Source organism: Lithobates pipiens, unplaced genomic scaffold (genome assembly GCF_037356315.1).
Source record: "Lithobates pipiens isolate NorthernLeopardFrog02 unplaced genomic scaffold, aLitPip1_a1.2 Scaffold_30, whole genome shotgun sequence".
Classification (NCBI taxonomy): Eukaryota; Metazoa; Chordata; class Amphibia; order Anura; family Ranidae; genus Lithobates; species Lithobates pipiens.
In genome coordinates, this window is record NW_027507791.1 from 10,911,217 (window position 1) to 10,937,592 (window position 26,376).

Genomic DNA, 26,376 nt, shown 5'->3' on the forward strand with positions numbered 1-26,376 from the left:
AAAACATGACTAAAACTAAGACAATTTCATTTTAATCATATTTTAGTCAAGTGAATTGAAAATTGGCATCAACATTAACACTGAACTACCATATAAGAATAAGTAGGGTGCGTCTACAAAGCTGCTGAAAGAAAGAAAAATATGAAAAAAGGCTTTTCTTATTTATTTTCTTCTTAATATTCAATGTTGGTAATATATTCAGGTAATATGTGCAATGGCATTACAACCAATAGAGTTTACAGATTATTTTTTTTTTTTTATAGTTTAAAGTTGCACTTCTGTTTGTCAAAAAACAATATTTTTGTTCGTTTATGAAACTTGGTTTTGTTAAAAAAAAAAAATTTAAATATATCACAACGGCTAATTCTGTGTCTGTAGTGCATGTTCAAACTTTAAGGTCCCTTTCACATGATCGGACCAATCGGGTCCGCCTGTTTGTTTTTTTTTTTTGTTTTTTTTTAATTGTATTTTTTATTAAATTTCAAAGCAAGTACAAAATAATCAAGCAATGAAATGATCAGTAAGCAGAAATAAACATAGATTATAACGTAAACGTTAACCATAGAAGTCAGATAATTAATGTCCATAGATGCAGGCACGAAAGTGAACTGCATACCTGTTTCAGTTAAAATAAATAACATACAGTTTATGAAAAACAAAAGTCGGTGCGACAATAGGCCGGAAGCCAAAGGTAGACAAAGCAATAAAACAACCATAAGAACATCATGACAATTCTCAGGGGAAGGAGAGAAAGATACCCGGACTGATACATATAGAAAGTTAATGGGAGGGGGAAAGGTGGGCGCGAAGGCCGAAAAGAAGGCACTACCATCGGCGACTGGAGCCGTTAAGGGTGTACAGACCGGGGGGACCCAAATTCCGACCGGTCCCAGGGTTCCCAGACTTTATCAAACTGGGAAACCAAATCATGTACTGAGGCGGTCAGGTACTCCATTCTCCTTATTTCGGACACCAATTGGAGAAATCTAGGCCGGGGGGGGGGGGGGGGGGTTGCGCCAGACAACCAGCATAGCGGTATGAGCCTCTTAGCAGCTAAAAGAATATATGAGATCAGCCGGTTGATATTTTTGGGTAGGCCTGGGAGAGGGAGACCCAACAAACAGTGTAGGGGGTCGATCGGAAGGGACACCCCCGTCACCCCCATCACCAACGACCCCACCTCCAACCAAAAAGGACGTATCAGGGAGCACTTCCAGAAGATGTGGAACAATGACCCGACGTCGAGCCCACATCTCCAGCATCGTGGCGAAACTGAGGGATCAAATTTGTGGATGACATCGGGGGTCCTATACCAGAACATGAGGATTTTATTTGCCGTTTCCCTTTGCGTGACACACTTAGAGGACTTAAAAGTAGAGGCCCAAATCTTATCCCAGGTCTGTAGGGGGATGGGTTTGTCTAACAACTGAGACCATTTACTCATGTACAGATGTGTAATTTCATTTAAGGGGGTCGACTCATGGAGGATTTGGTGAATAGAAGAGATTAGATGTAATTGGTGGGGACCCTGGGCGCAAAGGTGTTCAAAGGTCGTGGGATTTGCAAGGGTTAAGGTCGGAGATTTGGAGCTGAAAAAGTGCCTAACCTGTAGGTAAAAGTAAAACAAGTGCTTGGGGATGTCATATTTGTCACGTAAGGTTTCAAAGGTGTGAAGTCTACGCGAGATGGGGTGCACCAGGTTTCTAAGTTTCTAAGTTGGAAAAGGGGAGGGGCTAGCCACGTGAGGATCCTGCCCAAAGACAGTCCATCCAGGATACCGGGGTTGAACAACACATTCGTAAGGGGGGGGCAGAGCGAGGATAGGGAGTATTTTTTGTTGCATCTTTGCCATATGTCCAGGGTAAAGGACAGAGGGGAAGAGGCACCCCAGATCAAGGAGCATGGATGCACCGCCTGTTTGTTTTTGAGGCGGACCTGATCAGCCAACCATTTGATCCGACAAAATCTGCTGAAAACAGGACGGATGGCAATATGTTCGTCATCCGTCTGGTGGGTCGGATCGGATGCGGATGCGGACAGGCTGATCTCCCTATAGAGGAGAACGGGACTCTGACAGGTCCCTTTCTGCACAGGTAGTGATCCCCCGCTGAGCAAGTGGAGTCCGTCAAACGGATTCGCCCCGTATCTAAGAGACCTAATACCATGAATAATGACATCTTATTAGATTTTTACTCCAGTAGTATATAATGGGTTTGGCAGTTCTAGAGAAATGAATTAAAATTTAACGAAACCCATTTGATTTTAGTCGATTATAATATACTGGAGATTTTAGTTGATTAAATATGATTAAAACTAAAGCAATTCAGATGACTAAAATATGGCTGAAACTAAAATGGCATTTTAGTCAAAAGACTACGACTAAAACTAAATTTAAATTTGACGTCACAATACTGCTGTCTGCTGGCCATCTCTTTCCACAACTTTCTGGACTCCATGCATGCTTTGCAGCTTCTCCCTTTCTAAGGACTACATATCCTATGGTACCTTGCTGCCTGCAAGTAGCAAATCCTGTACTGACTCCACCTCCTGAAACTCCTCCTCTCAGCACCTCTGTGAGGGCAGGCTCTGTGAAATGCAGTGCCTTTTTACTAGGTATAGTTAATTCAAAGAAGTAAATGTTTGGGGAGCTTCACAAAGTTTACAAAACTTCAAGATCACGCACGGTTGTTATACTTTGCTACTTTGACGTTATATACCGTTGGTATGGCCACAGCTAGCTGTCATAACCCCGGTATTTTTAAAAACGCCGGACTGTCCTCTTTCAGATAAAAGTGGTCTCAGCAGCGGATTCGCTGCGAGATCACTTTTAATTGGTGGTGAAGGAGGGGCACCCCCCTTCCGTCACGGTTGTCTCCGCCGCTTACCGGAGCCGTCTGTAGCGGCGGAGCCAATTGGTTCCTCTCCCCTTAGTGCCTGGATGTCGAGTGACGGGAAGATGGCCCCTGCTCGGCTCCATAGCACTGGAGGGCGGAAGCGACATCAAACATCACTTTCGCCCCAAAGCTCTTAGGCTGGGTTCACACTGCTGCGGTTGGGAGACCCGGATGTGATTCGCACCGCACTGCAGTGCAAATCACATCCGATCTCTGTGCGATGCGAGTTCAGCCATACAGATAGTATGGCTGAATTCGCATCGCACCCGCCGCAAACCTCGCACGGGACCCTTTTTTTGGTCCGCAGCAGAATCGGATCGCATGGGTGTTCACACCATGCGATCCGATTCCTGTCCGAGTTTGCAGATCGCACTGCGATATGCGGACTGATCTGGGGGTGTCATTAACATTTCACTGACACTCCCAGCAGTCCGCATAGGGCAGTGTGAACTGCCGGCGGGAGGCATGCGATGCGGGAAAACGCCGCGGATTCGCGGCGTTCCCGCATCGCTCCGGTGTGAACCCAGCCTTAAAGAGGATTTTTTTTTTGTTTTCAAATTACATTTCATTTTTTGTTTTCTTTTTATTGCATTTTAGTGTAAATATGAGATGTGAGGTCTTTTTGATTATATAAAATTTAAAGCGGCCTGTCCAGCCGAGCTCGCACGCGAAAGCGAACTGATACAGGAGTAGCACCTACATATGAAAACAGTGTTCAAACCACACATGTGAGGTATCGCCGCAATCATTAAAGCGAGAGCAATAATTCCAGCCCTAGACCTCCTCTGTAACTCAAAACTGCTAACCTGTAGACATTTTAAAACATCACATATGGAGATTTTTTTTTTAAGGGTAAACGTTTGTTGCCATTCCACGAGCGGGCACAATTTTGAAGCATGACATGTTGGGTATCAATCTACTCAGTGTAACATTATTATTATCATTATTATCATAGGATAGATCAGAAGACCGATGCACAAATATGGTGTGACAGAAAGTATTGCAACGACCGCTATTTTATTCTCTAGGGCAGCGATGGCGAACCTTGGCATCCCAGATGTTTTAGAACTACATTTCCCATGATGCTCAACTACACTGCAGAGTGCATGAGCATCATGGGAAATGTAGTTTCAAAACATCTGGGGTGCCAAGGTTGACCATCACTGCTCTAGGGTGTTATTTTCTAGCAAAAAAAAAATAATGATTTTAACTTGTAAACACCATGTCTGAAAAATAGGCCTGGTCCTTAAGTGGTTAAATAGATTTTTGCCAAAGCTTTGTTGTAACTTTATATCACATTTTTCACTTGTGACAACTGCTGTGCCCCCTCTTAAGCCCCATACACACTATCAGATTTTCTGCTGATTTTTTCCTTCAGACTAACCAAAACCATATAATATGAGGTCAAACCTTAGGCGGTTCAATTTGTATGCAGTCAGGCAGGCTTCTGCACTACATGGTTTTGGTAAATTTGAAGGAAAGAATCTGCAGAAAATCTGATAGTGTGTATGGGGCTTTACTCTCTCAATAGTTCCTATTCTTTGTTCTTTTTATGATCCATTATTGTGTTCCTCTAGACATCCCTTACAAATTTTACTGGTTGCCATGAGTAATATGTATACAAACAGCCCCCCCGTGGACAAAATAACATCCGGCCCACTTGAGCCCACAGAAAGCATTGATTGGCTTTCTTTTCTATCCTGGGATGAGGAGCTGGAGTTCCCCTTTAACCTTTAGTATACAATAGCACACAAAAGTAGAAATCACTTACTGTTTAAACTTCCTGAGCACAGCTGATGTCGGTGTGCCGAGAACATCGTGGATTTTGGCGATCTGGTCCAGTTCGTTTGAGCCAGGAAAGAGCGGATGGAGACTGAAATGAAGAGGAGAATGAGCCATTTATGGTGTTATTGTATGAGGAAACACACACTCCCGGCTTCCACAAGTCTCTGCTTAATTTATGGTGACACAGTCAGATGGGAATGCTGATCCCCAGAGCTGGCGGAGTCCTGCTCTACACAGGCCAGCTCTGAGGAGGGTGCAAAGAAGCTACAAAAACTTTACAACAGCGCAGGGAGCCATCTACACATCATATTACAAGACTGTAACCTCAGAGGTCAGCAACCATTTCCACATTAATGTCCGGTGCACACGATCAGAAAATCGTACGAAAAACACCGATTTCGGAACGATTGTGCGATAATCCTATCGTTAGTACAGAGTTTTTGAGAGCCGATCAGGACAGTTCACCCGATATTATTTGATCAGACATGCACAAAAATGTTTTTCGTTCGATGCCAGATCGTACGATTTTCATTTCATCAGTACAGCTGTCGTTCGAAAATGCATTACATGACAACACGACATCACTCATCAGATTCGATCCGAGATTAGCATGCAAAAAAAAACAAAAAAAAAAACAGACGATCTCATTGTGTATCCCAGGCATAAGTGTCATGTTCACAGGCATTCAGTGAGCAATAACACTGCCGAGTCTTGACATGCTTTCAGTTTTTGCTCACAGCTGTACTAATAATGGTTAATAAACTCTTTATCTATATAATGATTTTTTTATTTTGCTATTAGCAGTGCAAAAAATGATTAACTGGTGCACACGCGGAACATGTTCAGCCGCAATGCATGCATTTCACACCTCAGATCAGCTCCAATGCATGTACTGCAGGCCTAAGATCACCCCCAATGAATGCCTCAGATCTACGATCAGCTCCAGTGCATGCACTTTAGACCACAGATTTATTATTGGCTCCAATGTATGCATCTCAGATCTATGATTAGCTCCAATGCATGCACTTCAAACCTCACATCAGCCCCCAATGTATGCCCTTCCGACCTCACATCGGCCCGAATGTATTGATTTAAGACTTCAGATCAGCTCTAATGCATGCACTTTAGACCTCAGGTCAGCCCTAATGCCTGCAAGACCTCAAATGAGCCCCAATGCATGCACCTTAGAACAGACTATGATCAGCTCCAATGCATGTACTGCAGACCTACGATCAGCCCCAATGAATGCCTCAGCCCCAATGCATACAATTCAGACCTCAGATCTATGATCAGCTCCAATGCATGCCCTTCAGACCTCAGAACTATGATCAGCTCCAATGAATACCTCAGCCCCAATGCATGCCCTTCAGACTTCGGATCTATGATCTGCTCCAATGCATGCCCTTCAGATCTCGGATCTATGGTCAGCTCCAATGAACACCTCAGCCCCAATGCATGCCCTTCAGACTTCGGATCTATGATCAGCTCCAATGCATGCCCTTCAGACCTCAGATCTATGATCAGCTCCAATGCATGTACTGCAGACTTACAATCAACCCCAATGAATGCCTCAGCCCCAATGCTTGCACTTCAGACCTCAGATCTATGATCAGCCTCAATGCTTGCACTTCAGACTTCAGATCTATGATCAGCTCTCCAATGAATACCTCAGCCCCAATGCATGCCCTTCAGACTTTGGATCTATAATCAGCCCCAAATGCTTGAACTTCAGACCTCAGATCTATGATTAGCCTCAATGCTTGCACTTCGGACCTCAGATCTGTGATCAGCTCTCCAATGAATACCTCAGCCCCAATGCATGCCCTTCAGACCTTGGATCTATAATCAGCCCCAAATGCATGCACTTCAGACCTCAGATCTATGATCAGCTCCAATAAATACCTCAGCCCCAATGCATGCCCTTCAGACCTCGGATCTATAATCAGCCCCATATGCATGCACTTCAGACCTCAGATCTATGATCCGCTCCAATGCATGCACTTCAAACCTCACATCAGTCCCCAATGTACGCAAGCAGAATCGATGGACTGCTTGGTCTTTGTTCTGTCGTCACTTTTCTATGTTTCTATCTTTGCCCTTCCGACCTCACATCAGCCTGAATGCTTGCACTTAAGACTTCAAATCAATTCCAATGCATGCACTTTAGACCTTAGATCAGCCCTAATGCATGCATTGGGGCTCATTTGAGATCTTAAATGCATGCACTTCAGAACAGCCCCAAATGCATGCATCTCAGATCTACAATCAGCTCCAATGCATGCACTTCAAACCTCACATCAGCCCCCAATGTATGCAGGCAGACTCGATGGACTACTTTGCTCTGCCGTCACTTTTCTATGTTTCTATGTATGCCCTTCCAACCTCACATCAGCCCCAATGCTTGCACTTAAACACATAAGGACTGATCCTCTTTCTGAGATTTGTTTTTTTTTAAAGTTAAAAACATTCTTTTTGCCTAGAAAATTACTTCCCCCCCCCCCCCCCCAACATTATATCTTTTATTTTTTTCTAACACCCTAGAGAATAAAGTGCCGGCTGTTACAATACTCTTTGTCACACCGTATTTGCGCAGCGTTCTTACAAGCACACTTTTTTGAATTAAAATGGCGACAAACTTTTACCCTTAAAAATCCCCATAAGCAGGTTGCATGTTTTGAGTTACAGAGGAGGTCTAGGACTAGAATTATTGCTCTCACTCTACCGATCACAGCGATACCTCACATGTGTGGTTTGAACACCGTTTTCATATGCGGGTGCTGCTCACGTATGTGTTCGCTTCTGCACAGGAGCTTGGTGGGACGGGATGCGTTTAAAAAATGTATTTTGTTTTCTTATTTATTTTACCTTTTATTTTTACACTGTTCTTTAGCCACTTGGCACCTGTACTATAGCCGAATGACAGCCACCATGTGGATCTGAATTTCCAGGAGGCCATCATATGATGGCCTCCCCTTTGCACACTTCCCGCACGCTCCCTGCAGGTCCCGGCCCCTTACCACGTGATCAGCTGTCAGCCAATGACGGCTGATCACGTGTGTAAACAAAGGCTCCATAAAAAAAAAACGCTGATCACCGGCTTATGTGCAAGGGTCATCGGTCCTGAAGAGGAAAGAGGCCTCATCTATGCCAATCAGTACCCCCTGCCATTACCCACATTGCCCACCAGTGCCACCTATCAATGCCTACCGGTGGTGCCAATCAGTGCCTCATCAGTGCCACCTAGCAATGCTGCCCATCAGTGTAACCTACCAGTGCCCATTATTGCCACCTATCAGTGTCACCTATTAGTCCCACTTCTCAGTGCCCACCAGTGCCACCTATCAGTGCCGCCCATCGGTGCCCGTCAATGCAGCCTCATCAGAGTACATCAATGAAGGAGAAAAATTACCTGTTTGCTAAATTTTATAACAAAATATAAAAAATATATATATTTTTTTTAAAACAAAGTCTTTTTAAAAAATTTTAACAAAAAAAACTGCAGAGGTGAACAAATACCATCAAAAGAAAGCTCTATTTGTGGGAAAAAAATTATAAAATTTTTTATTTGGGTACAGTGTTGTATGACCGCGCAATTGTCATTGAAAGTGCGACAGCGCTGAAAGCTGAAAATTGGTCTGGGCAGGAGGGGGGTTTAAATGGGCAGTAAGCAAGTGGTTAAAAAAAAAAAATGATAATTGTGTGGGGGGGAGGTGAGAACACGCGATGGGCTGACAGGAGTAGTGATGCCGTTGTCATTACTCCTATCAGCATTGTAGCAGAAGGAAGGCACCCCCATCACTACAGTAAACTATTGAGCCCAGTGCAGCCGCCCATCCCGCATCCCAGCATTTAACCCAACTTTTACCCAGACAGACCGCAAACTTGCTGGCCACATGTAAATAGTAAGGGGTACCCTTGGCTTGAGAATACTGCAGCTGCCTTCACAACAATATACATTTTATAGTTTGTCCTCTAAGTTCCAAATTATTATTTGTGACAGGTTTCCCAGGATGTAAAGGGAGGTAACTGTCACTGTATATTGCAGAAAGAATAAACCAAAATGTAGGCACAGTGGATATAAAATCAATTTTCAGCTTCTGGGCCACTAGATAGCAACAAGCTCTAATAGAACAGTGCCCTCAAGTGGCTAAAAGTTAAAAGTGGTTCTAAAGACATAAGGTTTTTTTTTACCTAATGCATTCTCTTCATTAAGATAAAAAATCATCTGCATGCAGCTCCCACCCTCTCCCAATAGTTATCTGAGGCCAATCTTGTGCCCATCATATGCAGCCACTTGTGCCCATCATTTGCAGCCACTGTGCCCCATCATTTGCAGCCACTTGTGCCCCGTCATATGCAGCCACTTGTGCCCCGTCATATGCAGCCACTTGTGCCCCGTCATATGCAGCCACTTGTGCCCCGTCATATGCAGCCACTTGTGCCCCGTCATATGCAGCCACTTGTGCCCCGTCATATGCAGCCACTTGTGCCCCGTCATATGCAGCCACTTGTGCCCCGTCATATGCAGCCACTTGTGCCCCGTCATATCCAGCCACTTGTGCCCCGTCATATCCAGCCACTTGTGCCCCGTCATATCCAGCCACTTGTGCCCCGTCATATCCAGCCACTTGTGCCCCGTCATATCTAGCCACTTGTGCCCCGTCATATCCAGCCACTTGTGCCCCGTCATATCCAGCCACTTGTGCCCCGTCATATCCAGCCACTTGTGCCCCGTCATATCCAGCCACTTGTGCCCCGTCATATCCAGCCACTTGTGCCCCGTCATATCCAGCCACTTGTGCCCCGGCGCCCCTCATATGCAGCCACTTGTGCCCCTCATATGCAGCCACTTGCGCCCTTCATATGCAGCCACTTGCGCCCTTCATATGCAGCCACTTGTGCCCCTCATATGCAGCCACTTGCGCCCCTCATATGCAGCCACTTGCGCCCATCATATGCAGCCACTTGTGCCCATCATATGCAGCCATTTGTACCCATCAAATGCAGCCATTTGTGCCCATCAAATGCAGCCACTTACCCTGGCAATAAAAAAAAGAACTAAATGTCTTGCACACACACCCCCAAAAGCCCCCCCCCCCCCGCTCGGGGCTTGCATATACTAGCACTTACACACCCCCTTTCGGGGCTTGCAGCTGGAACTTGCACCCCCTCGCAGCTCTAGACCCCCCATGGGCACTCGCCTGAAGAGCATCCTCTGTGTCTCCACTCTCCTCCTCTCCTCCACACTCGGACAGCAGCAGTGCCGGAGGTGTCCACTCCTCTCATGCTTCCTCCACTTGCCAAAGCGCCACTAGGCATCCAATAGGTTTGCCTGGTGCTTTGGCCAATGGGGAAACAGGTCTCACCGACCTGCCTCCTGATTGGCGGGTAGGCACTTGTGTGAGGATATTGAAAATTCATTCGCTATGGTCACACAATTGGGTGGGATCAGGGCACACTCTGCGCCCCAAGTCCACCCTTCTTTGAAGCCGATTAGAGGCCAAGGGGCCCCCTCAATGCACGGGCAGCCACTGTCCCATAGCAAGGTGGGGGGGCCAGGAGCACTGGTGTGGGGCCCGAAAGTAGGAGAATCGGGGATGATCTGTGGAAAACAACTGTACAGAGCAAAAATGTATAATGTGTTTGTTATTTAAAAAAAAAAAAAAAAACGCTGATCTTTAACAATAATTGTAAAGTATATCTTAGGCCCCTTTCACACTTCCGCAACTTGAAAGTCATGCAATTTTTATGTGATTTTGCCGCAATTTTGCGGCTGCGATTTCAGGGAATGCCGGTGTTAACTTGAAATCTATGGACCTCAAATCACATCAAAGTCGGGCCAAAGTAGCATTGGGAATACTTTAAACTCAAGTCACACGGATATGAATGGTTATCATTTGGAATCATGGGGTACGACCTGTCATGCAACTCTGATGTCCAAAGTCGCAGGAAAAGTCACACAAGTGTGAAAGGGGCCTAAACCAAAAATGTAACATAGCTGATTACTAGTCCTTGTTGTGGTGGCTGTATTTGTTTTCTTTTTTTATTGAGTTTCTTTTACTTTATTTTCGAAACTTTGTGATCCTGCAAATAAAACACTTCCTTTCACTGGCTGACTACGTCACTCCTACACTGTATCTATGAAGGGTACCATGGTTGTCACCCTAAGCTGCTCTCTGGACTACAAACGTCCATCTCTTTATCTCCATTACATGCGGTGGCAGGGCAATTGGTAGTTTATAGAGGATAGCAAGAAAGGAAGTTATTATTTGCTGCAGTTCAGAGGAAGTGAAAAAAAAGACACAGCATTTCTGGTAAGATTGGCAGGTTTTTTTCTGTATTTGCTGAAAATGTTCTTCGAATGAGACTAATGCAGTCAGCATATCTAAGGACTGTAAGCTGCAATATATTGCATTTTGTTCTTGGACTTCGTTATCATCCTTTAACATGTAAGTAAACCCTTACCATGAACTTCTCTTCTTTTCTGCCTTTTGGGTTTAGGATATCAGTAGGTCATTGAATGAACTAATCAAATGATTGCATAAAGGGGACAATTTCAAAGCACAGAGATCCTGTCACCACACGTCTTAAGCCTCCTACACACGATCAGATTGTTGGCCAACAAAACTATAGAATTTTGTCCGATGGGCGTCAGCCCAAACTTGTCTTGCATACACACGGCACACAATTGTTGGCCAACAAATATGAACATAGTGACGTACTACATTGTTTTCAGCTCTTTAGCACCACCCTTTGGGCTCCTTCTCCTAATTTCATGTTAGTAGAAGTTTGGTGAGTGCTGATTTGCGCTTTTTAGTTTGCACTTTTCAGCTCCCTTCTGAACAGCCGTTCAACCAGACATGTTGCGGAATCGGAGGAGATAACATGTTATTATTGGCCTTGGAGTTATCGCTTTGACATTATATTTTGGGTTGAATAATGATTTGATTTGGTATATTTTCTATATTTTTGTATGCACTTTTTGAATAAGTTCTATTGGCATATAGCATGTCTAATTTTATTTGTTTTCTTTTTTTAATGCAAAATAAAAAAATTGTGGTGAACAATACTTGCCTATGTGTTTTACTTCAAATGACAGTTTGGGAGTAGGCAGCCACAGTTAAAAATACAATGTACAGTTGACAAGGGACACCAACATAGTTGTATCTTTGATCTTAAAAAGAATGGGATAATGGTGTTGTGGTAACTTGCCCCAAAAAAATAAATAAATAAATAAATAAAAATAAAAAAAATGTATATATAATAATATTATTCTTGATATCACTAGAAAAAAAAGCATAATAATATTAGAAAAAAAAAGCCTTTGAAAATTTGTTTTCAATAACTCCATCAGTATCACCAGCAAAGCAGCTTCATTATTATCCCATTAAAAAAGGAGAGAATGTGCACTGCATTTCGAGATTTCATAATTAAGAGCGTCACAATGTTAATTCTCCATTACGAACGCTAGGCCTGGCAGACCCCGTTCTGCTAGATCAGTAATTAGGGCATTGATGATCAGTGCCCCGATTGCATGTTTTGCCGCCCCCTGCGAGGAGATGCTGCTAATCGGCTCTCCTCACCACACACTCTGTCAGTATGAGGCGAGGAGCGCAGATACATCATCGGCACATGCGCACTGAAGTAACGGCTCGCTCATGCCGTTTCTTCAGGAGCTGTGCCGTGACCGGCAGCTCTGGCGCGCATTCACGGGAGTGACTTCATTGCGGCTTCGGCCAATCACAGCGCCGGAGCCCGCGAACCTGTAAATAACTCTGGGAGACATGTCACCAGTCACAGTGGTGTACGGGGACCGCTGCAATAGATTCGATCTAGGGTAATATTTCATAATGAGCTAGTATGCGATGCATACTAGCTCATTATGCCTTTGTCTTGCAGGTTTTTTTTTTTTAAAGAGAGTTTACAACCACTTCAACTTGGCTCTGCAAGCTAAGCTTACCTCTAATGTGTTTAACTCTGTATGATTATGTAAATGTACATGTTTTATGAATAGTGCTCGTTGCACTCTTATTTGTATACTTTTTTTTTCTATATAATAAAACTCTGTTTTTTTTATTAAATAAATAAATAAATAAATAAATAAATAAATAAAAGGTAAAAACACAAAGTAATACATACTTCATGGCCAGTAAAATACAACCTGCGCATCTATGTAATCTATGCAACTGTGCATTACCCTAACAACAGCAAATACAACTATAAGGTTTGGTCTTACCTGCAGATCTCAAAGAAGACACAGCCTACGCTCCAGATGTCCATTTTGTAGGTATAATATCCATCAGTCAAGAGACATTCGGGCGCCCGATACCAGCGTGTTGATATATATTCTGTGTATGGCTGTTTTGAGAAGACACTGCGGCACGAGCCAAAGTCCGCAAGCTTTAGGACATCTTGCTAGATCAGCACAGAAAGTTTTGATAAAGAATAGTTAGCTTGGTAGATGATACAACTTTTTTTTTTTAGTTGCCAACTCCCATCTAGAATAAATGTCACATCTGCCTGTCTGTTTTAGAACCTAATTGCAGACAAAAAAAAACAGAAAAATCAGCACAAGGAACATCATTTACAGCCAGAAGGATGTGTCCCTTGTGTTGATCCATCAGCTGTTAGTAGTAAAATAGTTGTAATTCTCCCCCCTCCCGCGCTGCACCGGAAGGTTACCGAGGCGGGGGCTTAATAAAATTTGAGAGCCTCCACAGACTCTCATCAAGAGATCCCGACTATGCTTGCCTCTCCGCCCAGCTCCCCCATTCATAGAAGATGAACTACAGCTACTATGCATAAAACAGGATCTAAGAATGGAAGCGGGGCGGATGACTGACAGCTCTGCCCCCTACATTCATAGATCATCTTCCATTCATAGAAGCTGTAGTACAGATGGAAGAGAATTAACACTAACAGCAGAAGAATGAACACATGGGAAACATCTAACTGTAAGTTAAAGACCGTAACAATAGTAATAACTAAAGGCAAAACTTATTTTTTTCCCGTTTTGGATAGAGTGGAAAGGGATTATAACCCTTGTCAGTTTTTATTGCCTTTCTATTTGTCCAGTTTACCATTTTCAGTCAAAGTAAAAGAAAATCTAAAGTATTGGGTTGTCCTCAGAAAAGCAATAAAGGGAAATCTTCCAACTTCTGGTGACCTGGGGGGCTCCAAGGAATTCCTTTAAGCACTTACCGACCAGCCACAGTATATATACTGCAGTCGGCTCTATTGCAAGAAACAGCGTTTTGTGCAATAGATACTGTGGCCACGCACGCGCCTGATGTCCGCCGGCCACCCGGGATCGTTCCACAGAGAAACAAGGTAAACAAGGCGGATCCCCATTCTAAATGGGGACAACATGGAGATCTGCTCTTCTTAGTGATCAATGAGCCCAGTCCCCACACAGTTAGAACATACCCAGGGAACACAGTTAACCCCTTGATTGCCCCCTAGTGTTAACCCCTTCCCTGCCAGTGTCATTTATACATTGATCAGTGCATTTTATTTGTTAGCATCGATCACTGTAATGCCTCGTACACATGATCGGATTTTATGACGGCAAATGTTGGATGTGAGCTTGTGTGTATGCTATTCTTGGTAAAATGCTTGTGTGTATGCTATTCTCGGACTTTCCGCCAACAAATGTTGGCTAGCATGTTCTCAAATTTTCCACCAACAAAAGTTTGTTGTCGGACCTTTCCGATTGTGTGTACACAAGTCTGTCGCACAAAAGTCCACACATGCTCGGAATCAAGGACGGGCAGGAAGCGCTCGGTCTTGTAAAACTAGTGTTCGTAATGGAGATTTCAGGTACGTCTTGTACGTCACTATGTTCGTATTTTTTGGCCAACATTTGTGTGACCGTGTGTATGCAAGACAAGTTGGAGCCAACACCTTCAAACAAAAATCCACCGTTTTGTTGTTGGAAAGTCCGATTGTGTGTATGGGGTATAGTAATGTCATTAGTCCCCAAAAAGTGTCACTTGGGGTTAGATTTGTCTGCCGCAATCCCGCAAAATAAATAAAAGTCCATAAAGCTATCCCCCTATAAAAGTAATAAAAGTCCATAAAGCTATCCCCTATTTTGTAGATGCTATAACTTTTGTGCAAACCAATCAATATTTGCTTATTGCAATTTTTTTTTACCAAGAATATGTAGAAGAATACATATGGGCATAAACTGATGAATATATTTTTTTTTTGGATATGTATTATACCGGTAGCAGAAAGTAAAAAAAAATATTTTTAAAAAATTGTCTGTCTTTTTTGTTTATAGCACAAAAAACAAAAAACAAAAAAAAAATAGAGGTATTCAAATACCATCAAAAGCTTTATTTGTGGGGAAAAAAAGTACATCAATTTTGTTTGGGTACAGCGTCGCATGACAACGCAACTGTCAGTTAAAGTGAAGCAGTGCCGTATCGCAAAAAATTGCCTAGTCATTAAGGGGGTAAAAGGCGACAGACCCTGTTCACTTGTTAGGTGCTATGTGCCTCTATAGTGACTAATAAAAGTGCACATACCAACAGTGCAATCCTAATAAATTACCAATGTGCATATCCAGTGGTGCAAACCTCACTAGGTTGCCACATATAACCCTCCTATGCTCTACCCAAATAAAAATAAAAAAAGCTTTGTTTTTAATTCTACTTTAAAGTGGTACTAAAGTCTTTTGTTTTTTTTTCATTAAAAATACGTACCTGCTCTGAGCAGTGGTTTTGCCCAGAGCAGCCCAGATCTTCCTCTTGTCGGGTCCCTCTTCAGTGCTCCTGGCCCCTCCATCATGTTGAGTGCCCCCACAGCAGGCAGCTTGCTATGGGGCACCTAAGTTGAGCCGCACTCCTTGTGTCCATTCAGACACAGAGCCACAGCCCAGCCCTGCCCCCTTGCTCTTCTCATCGTCTCACTGACTTTGAGTGACAGTAGCGGGAGCCAATGGCGACTCAGCCTATGAGGAGGGATCTGCGAGGCAAATCTATCCCAGGAGCTGAGGAGATGAACCCAATGAAGAAGTGAGCGCACCGACACAACCCAGCAGCGCCCTCCAAACGTAATAGGCAAGAGTGAACAAATTCAAATATGTCTGTAGAATAAATGATATTGGACCAATATGTGTGAATATTACCAGTATATACATACAGTACAGTATTCGTGAACTATAAACCAACAGTTCATTCCCTCAGCTCCAGGGATAGAGTTGCCTTGCAGATCCTGACTTGCAACACTGCTTATTCAGAACAATTCCCCTTGCCCCTACATTTTTTCTTACTATTTGGGTAAAACATTATATCCTATTTGGTACCTTTTTTCATTTTTTTTCAGATATGCTCTGATATGCTCTGCATTTTCCTGATGAGTGGCATCTGCACACACACACACAGTCCCAGAGTTACAAAGGACTCCTACTTACGAACGGCCTCAAATGCCGGCCACTTGGCTCCACGCTGGTCCTGGATACCTTTCGAGCACCTCCGGACACATCCCACACTGCCGTACTATGCCCCAGATAACATAACAAGCACCCCAAACATCCCACATCCATGCACAGGAGGCAATTACACTTACGAATGCAGTGTTCCGGCCGGAAGTTACACTTACAAATGCAGTGTTGTGACTTACGAACAAACCTACAGTACCTATTGTGTTCGTAACTTGTGGACTTCCTGTATATGAATTCATCTTTTTTCCCTTTTCATACAGATAAAATACTCATGTTCAACCATGTATCACATGTTTATGAGGTATGGCTTTGTTTATATGTAGGTATGTTTTATTATAGGTATGTTGTTTATATGCCAATTAAACAATTTTACAGTTTCTGCTACCACGTGTCTTGTGCTTCACTCAAAGTCCAAAAAACTCTTCTTATTTTCATGTGACAACACTGAAGAAATGACACTTTGCTACAATGTAAAGTAGTGAGTGTACAGCTTGTGTAACAGTGTAAATTTGCTGTCCCCTCAAAATAACTTGACACAGTCATTAATTAACTGCTGGCAACAAAAATGAGTACACCCCTAAGTGAAAATGTCCAAATTGGGCCCAAAGTGTCAATATTTTGTGTGTCCCCCATTATTTTCCAGCACTGCCTTAACCCTCTTGGGCATGGAGTTCACCAGAGCTTCACAGGTTGCCACCGGAGTCCTCTTCCACTCTTCCACTCCTCCATGATGACATCACGGAGCTGGGGGATATTAGAGATCTTGCGCTCCTCCACCTTCCGTTTGAGGATGCCCCACAGATTTTCAATGGTGTTTAGTTCTGGAGACATGCTTTACTAGTCCATCACCTTTACCCTCAGCTTCTTTAGCAAGGCAGTGGTCATCTCAGAGGTTGTTTGGGGTCATTATGTTGGAATACTGTCCTGCGGTCCAGTCTCTGAAGGGAGGGGATCATGCTCTGCTTCAGTATGTCACATTACATGTTGGCATTCATGGTTCTCTCAATCATCTGTAGCTCCCCAGTGTCGGCAGCACTCATGCAGCCCCAGACCATGACACTCCCACCACCATGCTAGACTGTAGACAAGACACAATTGTCTTTGTACTCCTCACCTGGTTGCCGCCACACACGCTTGACACCATCTGAACCAAATACGTTTATCTTGGTTTCATCGGACCACAGGACATGGCTATAGTAATCCATGTCCTTAGTCTGCTTGTCATCAGCAAATTGTGGGCTTTCTTGTGCATCATCTTTAGAAGAGGCTTCCTTCTGGGACGACAGCGATGCAGACCAATTTGATGCAGCGTGCAGCATATGGTCTGAGCACTGACAGGCTGACCCCCCACCCCTTCACCCTCTGCAGCAATGCTGGCAGCACTCATACGTCTATTTTCCAAAGACAACCTCTGGATATGACGCTGAGCATGTGCACTCAATTTCTTTGGTCGACCATGGTGAGGCCTGTTCCGAGTGGAACCTGTCCTGTTAAACCGCTGGATGGTCTTGGTCACCATGCTGCAGCTCAGTTTCAGGGTCTTGGCAATCTTCTTATAGCCTAGGCCATCTTTATTTCAGATCCTCAGAGTTCTTTGCCATGAGGTGCCATGTTGAACTTCCAGTGAGACCAGTATGAGAGAGTGAGAGCGATAACATCAAATTTAACACATCTGCTCCCCTGTCACATGACACCGGGGAGGGAAAATGGCTAATTGGGCCCAATTTGGACATTTTCACTTAGGGGTGTACTCACTTTTGTTGCCAGCGGTTTAGACATTAATGGCTGTGTGTTGAGTTATTTTGAGGGGACAGCAAATTTACACTGTTATACAAGCAAGCTGTACACTACTTTATATTGTAGCAAAGTGTCATTTCTTCAGTATTGTCATATGAAAATATATAATAAAATATTTACAAAAATATGAGGGGTGTACTCAATTTTTTGAGATACAGTAGGTGTGATGATTGGGTGTCCACAAAGTGTATTTCCTATGAAAGACGTTGAGATTTCTCACCTTTATTAGAATATTTTCTGGCTTGACGTCACGATGAAAGATTCCATTTCTGTTACAATAATACAAAGAAATACAACTAAATGCAGAAGGATTACTGAGTCAGGACATAAAACTAGCCAGTGAGAGAACAAATATGATGTACAATAAAGAGTAAGATGGAATAGTACAAATGTTTCCAATATGAAGGATGTGTTACACTGGTAGATGGCACACTTGTCAGGGAAGATATGCCGTGCTTCCTTTTTATTGTAGTTAGGACACCAGCAAGAAGGTTTTATTTTTACTATAGATTAGCATTTTTTACCCCAAAGGAACCCTTAATAATAATTTTCAGGTCTCAGAAAACCCTGCTAAAAATAAGTCATTGATGGTCAGTGGGAAGAATGCCCCTCACATTGATGATCAGTGGGAAGAATGTTCCTTACATTGGTGTGGTCAGTCGGAAGAAGGCACCTTACATTGGTTATCAGTGGGAAGATGGTTCCTTACATTAGTGACCAGTGGGAGGAATTCCCCTTACATTGGTGGTCAGTGGGAAGAATGCACCTTACATTATTGACCAGTGGGAAGAATGCTCCTTACATTGGGGGACAGTGGGAAGAATGCTCCTTACATTAGTGACCAGTGGGAAGAATGCTCCCCTTACATTAGTGACCAGTGAGAAGAAAGCTCCTTACAATGGGGTACAGTTGGAAGAATGCTCCTTATATTAGTGGTCTTCAAGAAGAATGCTCACCCCCCCCCCCCCCCCCTTACATTGGGGGTCAGTGGAAAGAATTTTGGCTCTGCCAGTTGTTGAACACAGAACTATGCAGGCACCACCACATGGGAAATCAATCAATCACAACCCTTGCAACTTATGGATGAGCCCTGTTAGAGAATGGCTGATATAGATAAACTAACAGTAATCTTTAAGTCACAATGTTTCCCATGAGCCATTGCTTTTGCCACTATACCATCCAGAACATAATACCAGCTCTAGAGATATTAGTCCTGTTCAACCAGAAGAGGCACCTGGAAGGAGATGGAAAGTTACAGGTAATAGGTTACTTATGTTATGGTTATATAACAAGTAATATCTGAGATTGCTTTTTTTGGGCAGGAATCCCAAAGGACACAAAGTACAGCTCATCTACCTCATACTGGATGTACAAGCCTGACTTCTAAGTAACTAATAAAATCCAGTGCCTACCTGTGAATGTGTTCCAGGGATTTGCACAGCTGGTACATATAATTGCGGATTTTATTCTCTGATAACGGGTGTCTTCGTTCTGCAAGATGAAAGCAAAATAAGAATCAGAAGCAGCTCTGGTGACATCTCTGAAACAAAATCCTTACTGACACAAACCTGTACTACTTAAAAATTTTAAAAAACATCATGAAGAATACAAACAAAATATGAAGTATTTAGAATTTGGCTTGTGTGTAAGAAGGTGTTCACTTTGTGCAAAACATAAAACTGCACACCAGCCTTCTCTTCAGTCTGTTGTACCGACTCCTCTTCTGGACTGAAATTGATTACTCTGATTTCATTGCATATGGTGAGCTTCTCAGAATGTGCATTAGAAGCTGCAACAAGTCAGACAGAGCCCGACCTCATTTCCTGGCTGAAGGACATCCAGCACCCTCTACCCCAGCTTGACAGTCTGACCTACCCCTTTCATTCATGGGATTCCATCACTTGGGCATTACCTAGGGCAGGCTGCTATTTTCAGAAAGCTATATACAGTCCCTCCTAATAGCCACGGCAGTGGCGGTTGGTGCTCCAAATTTTTGACATTTTGAAAAAAAAATCATCAATTGCAGCCACTGTGCCATCAACTGTTGCCACTGTGCCCTCAAACGCTGCCACTGTGCCATCAATTGCAGCCACTGTATAAAAAGCTGGCACTGTGCCCCCAAACGCTGCCACTGTGCCCTCAAACGCTGCCACTGTGCCCTCAAACGCTGCCACTGTGTCCATTAAATCCAGCCACTGTGCCCATCATTTTCTGCCAGTGTGACCCCTGCCCGCTTGCCGTCTGCCCGGCACGTACCCTGTCTTTGTGGGGCAGCGGGTGACGGCAACGAGCTGGGTCCTCCATGCGTCTCCTGCCATCCTCATCTCCCATCCTGATAGGCGTCCAATAGCGGCGCTAGATGTTTCAGCCAATCAGGTGACAGGTAACAGACCTGAGCACCTGATTGGTGGAGAGGCAGTTTAGTGTTTAGTGTGCGGTTTAGCGTTAGGAAAAGCAAATATTCATTCGCTTTTGTAACACAGTTGAGTGGCTCTAATCAGGTGATTCATAAACGGCCATAGATAGATAGATTCATGCAATGCATGAATCTGTCTATTGGTGATAGAGGAGTGGCTGGAGAGAGGGGGTGGAGCCCGTAATGCACGGGCCGCCACTGAGCCACGATTTGTTTACATTGCAAAAACCATTTTATTTACAAATTTGGAAAGGTGGAGGGATGAACTAGGGAAGTCTCTGGCCGTGGTCATGTGCTCATTAAATGTTTTGCAAAGGTTAACTCAACTGTATATCCTTCTAAGGGTGTATTCTACTCCTCACAGGCTCCACTTGATGGGCCTTTGAACAAACTCTACTTGCACAAGGTGTAAAAGGGAACATGGTGACCTAATACACCTTTTGTGGCGGTGCCCGAAACTTAATTCCTACTGGGCAGGGGTGGTACATAGGATCAATTCTGTATTTCAGGTGGTCCTTCCCATAGACCTGTTTATTGGGTATATTGGAGTATGACTGGGAAGTGTATACCAGGGAGGCTATCCTTAGAGCTTTGTTCCAGGCATGCAAACTGATCATGGTATATTGAAAGTTGGAGGTTCCCCCTACTGTGAGGGAGTGGGTCAAGAATATTGGTGAGCTGTTAACAGTGGAAAAGATGATATACCAACATGGGGGAAATGTGCATATATTTGAGAAGTTGTGGGCACCATAGTTGGATGTTCCAGGGCTTCCTCCAGTGGATTTGACCATGGATAGGCTACTTAGGCTCAATTCTGGCTAGTTAGGTGTATTTCTGCAGGGTATATTGCTAGACTACTTGAGAGGGGATAGTTTGTTTCTAAGTATGGTGTAAAACGAATTCCTCTGGTTAGGCAAGTTGACTTGCTTACTGTATTATTAACCTTATTGGTTTGTTAACATTGACTTCAGTGGCAGGTGTGTTTCCGCTGGGCTTTACATTGATATGTACAGTTGGCAATGTATGTTGATGTATCTTCAATAAAAACTGGGTGAGAGAGAGAGGGATCAGAAAGGGGGAGAGAGAGGAGAGAGAGGACAGAGAGGGGAGTGAGAGAGAAAGAGAGGTGGGGGGAGAGAGAGAGAAAGAGAGGTGGGGGGAGAGAGAGAGAAAGAGAGAGAGGGGAGAGAGAGAGAAAGAGAGAGAGGGGAGAGAGAGAGAGAGAGAGAGAGGGGAGAGAGAGAGAGAGAGAGAGAGGGGAGAGAGAGAGAGAGAGAGAGAGAGAGAGAGAGAGAGAGAGAGAGGAGAGAGAGAGGGGAGAGAGAGAGAGAGAGAGAGAGAGAGAGAGAGAGAGAGAGAGGGAGAGAGAGAGAGAGAGAGAGAGAGAGAGAGAGAGAGAGAGAGAGAGAGAGAGAGAGAGAGAGAGAGAGAGAGAGAGAGAGAGAGAGAGAGAGAGAGAGAGAGAGAGAGAGAGAGAGAGAGAGAGAGAGAGAGAGAGAGAGAGAGAGAGAGAGAGAGAGAGGGAGAGGGAGAGGGAGAGGGAGAGGGAGAGGGAGAGGGAGAGGGAGAGGGAGAGGGAGAGGGAGAGGGAGAGGGAGAGGGAGAGGGAGAGGGAGAGGGAGAGGGAGAGGGAGAGGGAGAGGGAGAGGGAGAGGAGAGAGAGAGAGAGAGAGAGAGAGAGAGAGAGAGAGAAAAAAAAAAAATAAAAAAATAAACACAAATCATGTGTAACAATCAGAGCCAGGGGAATAAAAGTCAGCGGAGAGAGGTGTCAAACCCAGTGCTGCTGTAAACAACCATAACTGGTGAATACGGATAAAGCAATGTAAAACAGAGATCCAGCGCTCAATGGACTGTAAATGTAGTCCACAATGAATAAAAATCTTTGCGTAATGAATAATTTTATTCAAAATGTGCAGCTGAATAAAAACAGTCCAGTTCAATCATGTTTAAAAAAAATACTGAATAAAAAGGCTTACAAGGTCATTATCATCAATGATCAATGATAGTGACCTTGTAAGCCTTTTTTCCAGTATTTTTTTTAAACATGATTGAACTGGACTGTTTTTATTCAGCCGCATATTTTGAATAAAATTATTCATTATCAAAAGATTTTTTTATTCATTTTGGGCTACATTTACAACCCATTGAGCGCTGGATCCCTGTTTTACATACACCTGAGTATATACCATATGCTCCAAGATGGCTCTATTCAGCTTCAAACTAGTTGTTTATTAGAAGGCTTTTTGTTTCCTTGCTCACGTTGTTCTATTCACATCTGTGTGTTTTCAAATGAAGGGCAAACCACACAGAAAATGCGTGGTTTGCTGTGAGTTTCAGAAACATGCCACAAAACACACCAAAAAGCATTGTAAAAATGCACCACGATTGACTCCAAAAAAAAAAAAAAATTCTAGAGCTTCTTTGAGGCGATTGTGGAGCGTAGGGCTACCCTATGCATGATGAGTGAAAATGCTCAAAAGCTCCCTCCTATGTACTCGTATAAAGCTGCCCATACACTATGCAATCTGATTGTACATTCTCTGTATAATTTCCTTTAGATTTACCAGAACTATGGAATAGGAGGACCCGCCTATCTATCCATTCACTGAAGGAGATTGTACAATCAGATTGTATAGTGAGCTTTACAGAACCTATGACATGCTTCTGTTTTTAATACTACAGCTCTGATCCACATAGGCTGATATCTGATCACTCAGCTCATTCACATTCCTCCAAATGAACAAGCTATGGCTGTGTATTTAGTGAGAACGGTATTCACTGATTGCATTGGAAAAACAAAGACCTGATGAAGTGAGTGGTAGTGATGTGCTGGGGGGGGGGGGGAGGTCAGATGCATGGTGCATGCTAATGAGGTCAGCTAGTGAACCCCTTCCCATGTCAAGTCCTTAGGTCTGTCCACTGTGTCCAGGAAATAACGGAGATGTTTTTGCATAAAATTAGCTGGAATAAATCCCAGGATCCCGGCATCCAAGGTGTCCATCCTTCTCATCTCAGAAAAGTAGGGAGGTACGGCACTGCACATTGTTTAAATTGCAGAAGATGCTGTAAAAGCCAGCATAATGTTATCTTTGGAAAATGGAAAGCATTTCTTATGTACTTGCACAGTCAATAATAAAAAGCTTTCTCTATGCACGGTGTAATAAAAAATAGAGCTATTGAATATAAAAGCTCCATTCACAAGTAAAATGAGTGAATGATTAACTCACAAGGTACTTCCCTGTTCTCGGAGCAAATAATCAGAGAGGAGCAGAGAGCGCCGTCATTACGATCTCCCCACAAAGCTTTCAGGTTTCCAGGATAAACATGTACATACAGGGAATTCAGATCTCTTTACTCCGCAGCTGTTCTGTACATAGCAACAGAATGGAACGTGGCATGACATAAGCAAAGCTTTGTTCTTGTCACTTATAGCGTTATGCGGTATAGAAATGTTGGGGTGTGTAATAGGATTGTGTAAAGCACAGAAACTCATAGTAACCAAACAATCTACAGTTAGGCTCAGTTCATGTATATGTGGGGCCGGTTTCTGTGCAGAGTCCGACGCGTTTTCCTTTCAGCAGGTGCGAGGTTGACACTTAAAGTGTTACTAAACGCACAACAGTAAAATCAGTCTGTATATGTAGTAAAGCATGCTTGCTATACTCGCTGTGGAACCTAAGGGGTTAATCTTCTGCATTGAGTATAAAGGTTGTTTGATCATGTTTTTTCTGATCCTCCCATTCTTTCCTGAATCCACCTTCTGAGCCCTAAGAAACACTCGGCACATGTCCAGTTTTGTGTGTATGGCTAGAGAGGGTTTTTTTATTTATTTTTTTGGGAGGGTGCATGTGATCAGCACAGAGCCTGATCAGAACTGTCCAGACAGGGTCAGGGGTCTTGCATTCTCATAGCAAAGTCAGATGAAAAAACTCCTCCTACAAGCCTTAAAGCAGTGTTCCGCCCCCAAAAAATAAAAAATTATAAGCCAGCAGCTACATATACTGCAGCTGCTGGCTTTTAACAATAGGACACTTACGTGTCCTGGAGTCCTGCGATGTCAGCACCGCAGCTGATGTTTTCATCAGCCGTCGGGTGCTGCTGCCACCACTGTGAGTAAGGGTACCCGGCAATGTAGCCTTGTGGCTTCACTCCGGGAACCCTGCTGCATATGCCCGAGGCCCCCGCTCCTCTCTCCTACTGGCCCGGTGACAGGGAGGAGGAGAAGGGAGCCCCGCAGTGATGTCGGGGGCCAGGGAAATGGGAACAGGATACCTGAGACAGATATCCTGTGCCACCAACCCCCCCCCGAAGGTGCTAATTGTGGCACCGGAGGGTTTAGTAAAATGCACCTGAACCAGGCAAAAAAAAAAAAAAAAATTATATAAAAAAAAAAAAAGCATAGGACCGTTTTTAATTTGCACCGCAACTGGTCCACATAAATGTGAACTGGGTCCACATAAAGCCAGTCTGGTTCACATGTTATACGAAACAGACGCAGTTCAAAACGCATCCAATACACATATACGTGAACCGCACTTTAAAGTAGATGAAGAGGACCCAGCAGGAAATCCTTCGGAAGAAAGGCTGGTGGCTCTGGGCAGGGCTGTATGTGAAAATCGCTGAAAGGGGACAGAGATAGGCCTAGACCAGGAGGACTCCGCTCAGAGGGGTGAATGCATGCTTTAAAGGGCACCAAAGCACCAGTTGTCCCTTAACGCTTTTGCTTCTACTGCTGTAATGATTATATAGCAAGAGCAGCCGCGAGTATGAAGATGAAAGTCACATTTCGTCATTATGTCATCTTGATACATCATTATCTTTTTTTTAAAAGGTGTTTATTTTAAGATATTTTTGAACATACAGACAGCATATAAGGCAAACAGTACATAAGTCAAGGAGTATCTCTCCAGAGGTGAATACAGAGGCAACAATAAAGACGCCTCGTTGCAGTAAACCAAACTGCTACCATTATATGCAAAAACACAGAGAAACCCCAACAAAACAAAGCTACGAAAACAGACATGCCAACATTCGCGCACACACACCCATCACACTCACACCTGTCACCGTCCCCCTCTGCAGTATCATTTCAACATAAATAGCTGCCATATAAGGTCACACAGTAACAATTTACCACCCTGTTTCGTTCCCCCCCCCCCATACCAGGGACCACCATCCACAAAGCCCAAACCTCCGGCCCTACCCCCGCAGCCCCCCCAGGGGGTCCTGCGAGGACAGGACCGTCCCCCAAAATGAACCAGAAACATCCAACCATGGTTGCCACACCTTATGGAACTTTTTCAAGCAAGCTCTGTGTTTATACACTATTTTAAATTTAGGGAGTTCACCATTAATAATACCATACAGTGATTGAATTTTGGGAGGAACATTGTCTTTCCAGTGCAATAAGATCACTTTACGTGCATAAAATAAAATGGTACGCAGAAGAGTCCGTTTTGACGCCCTGTGGACAAAGTCATTCAATATACCCAGCAGCCCCACCTCAGGGGTTTGAGGCACCGGGAGAGCAAGATGATCATCGAAAAATGTAAACAGGTCCGTCCAATACACATTTAGTCCAGGACAACTCCAAAACATATGAAATAGATCAGCATTATCGTGAGTACATCTAGGACACAAGGCCTCAGTTCTCAAACCCATTCTAGCCAGTCTAGCCGGTGTGTAGTGCAGCTGATGAATAAACTTAAACTGAACATATTGGTCGGAAGTGCTGATAATATCCTGGAAGCAGGTTTCAGTAGTTTCCTCCCACCCCTCCTCTACCAGGGCAGGTATCAAACGCTTCCACTTCACAAAGGAATTGCAAAATGGGTCTGCTCCTACCCTGGAGAGGTGATCATAAAAAGTTGTAACCTGTTTAGTAAGATCCGGGTAAGACATTAGGTCCTCCATAGGGGACTCCTGAAGCTCTATGTGCAAGGAACCAAACTGCGCCCTAATGGCATGTCTAAGAAGTAGATACTTGTAGAAAAATTTATTATCTATTGAAAAGGTACCCCGTAAGTTTTCAA

The 26,376-nt window shown here is 43.8% G+C and overlaps 1 protein-coding gene across 4 annotated transcripts in view; it reads right to left on the bottom strand.

Moving 5' to 3' along the window:
* Positions 1-26,376, bottom strand: part of MOK (MOK protein kinase) — an 87,162-nt gene that overhangs the window by 37,675 nt on the left and 23,111 nt on the right. For all 4 annotated transcript variants that reach the window (XM_077463696.1, XM_077463695.1, XM_077463697.1 and 1 more), the window contains exons 5-8: positions 19,338-19,416; positions 18,146-18,194; positions 12,916-13,094; positions 4,666-4,767 (exon numbers count right to left, since the gene is read on the bottom strand). In XM_077463696.1, coding sequence (XP_077319822.1) covers positions 4,666-4,767; positions 12,916-13,094; positions 18,146-18,194; positions 19,338-19,416 — 409 coding nt within the window. The remainder of the gene's footprint in view (positions 1-4,665; positions 4,768-12,915; positions 13,095-18,145; positions 18,195-19,337; positions 19,417-26,376) is intronic.